The sequence below is a fragment of the Ruditapes philippinarum genome, unplaced genomic scaffold, assembly GCF_026571515.1.
Source record: "Ruditapes philippinarum isolate M1 unplaced genomic scaffold, ASM2657151v2 ctg141_1_1_1_1, whole genome shotgun sequence".
In the NCBI taxonomy this organism is placed as follows: Eukaryota; Metazoa; Mollusca; class Bivalvia; order Venerida; family Veneridae; genus Ruditapes; species Ruditapes philippinarum.
Window position 1 is genome coordinate 187614 of NW_026864328.1, and position 4814 is coordinate 192427.

At 44.1% G+C, this 4814-nt stretch overlaps 1 protein-coding gene across 1 annotated transcript; it reads right to left on the reverse strand.

Moving 5' to 3' along the window:
• Window positions 1–1289: 1289 nt before the first annotated feature.
• On the reverse strand, window positions 1290–3802 carry LOC132725225 (uncharacterized). The gene is made up of 3 exons (XM_060710310.1): window positions 3471–3802; window positions 2210–2438; window positions 1290–1847 (listed from the first exon to the last, which is right to left on the reverse strand). Exons 1-3 carry the CDS (start codon window positions 3800–3802, stop codon window positions 1290–1292), a joined length of 1119 nt encoding a protein of 372 aa, XP_060566293.1.
• Between the last annotated feature and the right edge of the window lie 1012 nt (window positions 3803–4814).

The following is a 4814-nucleotide window of genomic DNA, read 5'->3' on the forward strand; positions in this document are numbered from 1 at the left end:
CAATCAAACCGAGCCTGCAACATTTTCAATTTTGCCGTGTTGGGCTTACTTTAGGGATTCTGTATTTATCTATTTTGTGGTTTTAATGAGCGAAAATTTATCAAAGGGTTAAAAAAAATACAATGGCATTTCATTTAAGATTCAATTTTTTCTGTATGGACATTTTATAACTGGGTTGGACAAATATATGACATTAGCTGTCACGTATTATTTTAGATATTTTATGTGACATTATTATTATGTGAATTTCCATCAGATTTGATGTAAGCAATATTGGTAATCTAACTTTTGTACAGTTTCGGGTTTTAATATTTGCCTTTTCACTTCTGGCAATGTGGCATTCATTTTTTATCTTTGCTTGTCTTGGAAAACCCTCAACACTACTGTTATATTTGACATTATATTGTCTGAAACCTTACATAGGAAGGTAAACTCAGACAATAGCTAATTGTCTGAAGTATTTAGAAAATTAGAGTAAATGTTCGTACATTCAAATTGTCAATCTTTATTTATACAAAAATGTAGTTATGAATTGTATTCATTTTTGTAACTATATAGGAAAATACAGTCATAAACCTGATTTGTTTTTACGGAATGTCGGAAAATAAGCACACAACACAGAATTCATAATTACTATCAGTATTTTGTCATTTTGCCTACTTTGCAAAAATCAACACACTTGACTATGAAATAAGTTAAGATGAAAGCTATTTTTTCTTCCCTGAATAATTTTGACACACAATTATTTATAAATGTCAGTTGAATGAGATGCGAAATTCCAAATAAAGCAAACGTTGTGGATAATACAGTCTTAAACGCACCTTTCTGAGGTCTGGTTCTCGACTGCGGATCTTCCTCCATCGTCAGCTTGGTGCCCGCCAGATGTTTCGGCCCTTATCCAAGTACATCTGTAATGGCGGGTGGGCCCACCGTCTTACGGTGTGGAGGTTGATCGCATCCAGCTTGTCTCCTCGCGTCGTAGCCACAGCCAGCTAGACGCCCGCTCAGCAGCCTGGCTCAGCTTCTGGATTGCCCGGCGCCTGTCTCTGCCAGTGGTGCCAACAGCTGTCATCAATCTACATACAGATTGCGCACAGAACCCTCTAGCGCCTACTTCGATGGGGAATAGCCAAGTCCGCCAACCTCGGTGTCGGCACTGCTCAAGTAGTTCAGTGTACTTGGCCTTCTTCCTCTCATAGGCCTCTTCACATCTCGTCTCCCAAGGTACTGTCAACTCGATGACAAACGAGCTTCTTCCCTGTCTCGGACCACAGTACAATGTCTTGGTCTCAAGTTGGTCTGGACGATACCGGGAACACAAGCTTCTTTCCTAGATCGGCTGACATATTCCATCCTGTGGCGCCGTCAAGGATCGATTTCTTCTGTGAAGCTTCTGTCTTCGCAGTTTCACCCGGTCTCACAAAGTTGATGTGGGCCTGCCTGTGAGTTACTTCTGCGTGGCTTCTTCTTCTCCCCTTCCAGCCAATCGGCAACCTCTCTGAGGACGTTGTCGTGTCGCCAGCGATATCTGCCTGCGTCAGTGCTGTGGAGCAGGAAGATAAAACATGTTCCAGAGTGCCTGGTTTCTTGCACAGACTGCATGTTGGGTCTGTGATTAGTCCCCATTCGCATAGGTTAGCTGGAGATGGCAGGAGGTCATGAACTGACCTGAGGAGGAAGGATAGACGAAGTGGTTCATACTTCCAGATGTCTTCCCAGGTCAGCTTCCTTTCCATGGTTTCCCACGTTGTCCATGCACCCTGCGCACCCATCTCTACCGCTCTGGCCTGTCTCTTGTTCTCCTCTTCCTTCCGTACTTCTGACTGTATCAGGGCTCGCCTCTCAGTCTGGTTGGCTTATTGTTTTCTCGTCTACGGTAAGTATCTTCCCCATTGCCCTTAGTTTTTAAATTCTTTGATTAACCCCCCCCCCTTCCCCCGGTCTCCTGTCCCCTTCCCCTTTGTGGGCCTATTATTATTTTCTTTGAATTCCTAATCAGTTCCAAATTATTTAATGATTAACGTGTCGTTGCCCTGTCCTTTTTATGTTTGGGGTCCGCCTGGGTTCCTTGCCATTGGTTCTTGTTGCTTGGTCATATGGGGGTTGCGTTCATTGAACGCCGCCTTTCCTTGTTGATCTTCTTTTTCATATTTTAGCTCCATAGGAGTGTTTTGGTTGCACCAATACCTTGTCGTCCGACAGCCGTTACACTGACGATGTCCTTGTGCATGAGAGAGCTCTCCGCCTGGCTGACAGTCTCTGTCGCTGACCACTTTCTTCCAGTACGGGTAACGATCCCTGCTTCCCGGATCTGCTCATCTGGGGAGTCTCTTAGGGTAAGCACCAGTCTTGTCTTCGCCGTCTTGAATTCTTCTACCAGTGAAGATAGTGGGAGTTGCAGTTTGTTGGTTTTCCCATACAGTCCAACACTGGAGAAACTGGGTGGGATTCCAAAAAATATGAAAAACAAGATCAACAAGGAAAGGCGGCGTTCAATGAACGCAACCCCCATATGACCCAGCAACAAGAACCAATGGCAAGAAGCCCAGGCGGACCCCAAACATAAAAAGGACAGGGCAACGACACGTTAATCATTAAATGATAAATAATTTGTAACTGATAAGGAATTCAAAGAAAATAATAATAGGCCCACAAAGGGGAAGGGGACAGGAGACCGGGGGAAGGGGGGGGGGTTTAATCAAAGAAATAAAAACTAGAGGCAATGGGGAAGATACTTACCGTAGACGAGAAAACAACAAGGGACACAAGCAAAAGTGTCACCAAAACAGTATGAAACAACATAGACATACATCTGAGGAACACAGTGGGGCGCCGCCTTTGGAACGGTCAGCAGCATAATAATGACTGCTGGGGAGTTTAAAACCGGTTAATGGTGCACCAAACTTCGCTCTTAGCCCCACCATGTTCCTATAAACGAGACAGTGTAAATAAAAATGAATCCCCGCCAAGTGAAATTCTAACAGTTGTCATGGTTACAAAAGGTTAAATAAGTAAAACACTAAAATGATCATGTAGAAACATATAAAAGTAAACCCAATGACCATAACAAAAGTACTCAATGTCCTAAAGGAAGACAGAGCAACAAGAAAATCACCTACAAGGGCCCGACGAAGCAAGGCAGAAGACGAACATTAAGACAATTCAGTCCCAAAGGGCTTTACGAACTATCCATCATAGAGTCTCCCACTTGGTCCGTCAGATGCAATCAAAAGAGGAAAGCGTAGTGTCCAACTGTAAAAGGGTTGAACACTAAACATGCAGTATGTCTTAAAATAGTAGGGTCATAACCTCTTTTAATAAAACGTTTAATAATTTTAGTAAAAACAGCAGAAAAATTACCATGACCCAAAATCTTACGAAGTTTGTAAGATAAGTTTCCAAGCCACTTGCGAAGATGTCGGCTGGTGATTCTCTCTTAGGCTTCTATTGTTGAGCTGGGTACCTCGTACAGCATCATTGGCCAGATCAGCCTTGGTAGTAAGGCATGCTGGTACAACCAGGCCTTGAACTTCCCAGGTAGGTTGCTCCGGTCTATCTTCTTCAGCCCGTCTTCTACCTGGTTCTCTAGCTTCTTGACGTTGTCCTTGTCTACTAGGCTGGCATCAAACCACTTCCCAAGGCACTTAATTGGGTTCTTTGTGATGGATGGGATCTCCTCGTTCTGTACTCGGAGCACGAATCTGTCTGTCGTCTTGCCTTTCTTGATAATGAGGGACCTGGACTTTACGGCCTTGAATTTCATTCGGGCCCATGACGCGACGTCTGTCAGTGCTGTCAACATCCATCTAGCCTGGACGTGTGTTGGTGTCGTTCACGTGAGGTCATCCATAAAACCTCGGCTTGATGGGAGGTAGATACCTGACTCTGTCTTTGGTCTGCGGGTCTCTCTAATGGCAGCATTGATGAGCAGATTCATCCCCATGACGAAGAGTACCACAGAAACAGTACATCCGGTGACTATACCTTTCTCCAACTTCTGCCACTTCGTAAGCTGGTCACCAACAGAAAACCGAAGCTTGATGCCGTCAAGGTAGCTGGTGATGATTTTCTGGACATGGTTGTCGACGTGGTAGTGCTGGAGGGCTGTGTAGATCAGCTGATGGGGAATAGATCCGTATGCGTTGGCAAGATCGAGCCAAACTACTGTCAAGTCTTTCTTCCCCGTCTTCGCCTCTTGAATTAGTTGGGTGATAGCGCTGGTGTGCTCTACACAACCGGAGAAACCAGGTACTCCACCCTTCTGGACTGAAGTGTCGATGTACGCGTTGGTCGTCAGGAAAGAGGTAAGTCTTCTGGCCAGGATAGCGAAGAATATCTTCCCCTCGACATTTAGTAGCGAGATGGTCCGGAACTGATTGACTGTCTTGGAGTTCCTTTCCTTGGGCGTGAATATTCCCTCTGCTTCCTTCCAGGCTTTGCTTTCTTTAGGGATTCTGTATTTATCTATTTTATGATCACATCCGTGTTATTTGTGCCGTGTGGCGGCTGTAAAAAGTCTCCCCGTACATTTAATCAATGATGTTATATTTTCGATCCTTGAAGATCGTTCAGCACGACATTATTATTGTGCTTGTGGTATTTTTAGTTTCAACTTTTCGGCATTTTCTAGTTGGGTGGTTTCAATATTCCTACTTGAATAATGTTGAATCACCCTTAGGATATGTTGCCTGCTTTTTAAATTTGTCTTTTGACGTCTTATCTGTGATATGCAGGCTTCATAACCTCAGATCCCCTTTCAAAAAATTCCATTTTATTTAGTTCCGCCCATTGTTTTCTCGTTTAGGGCACACGCA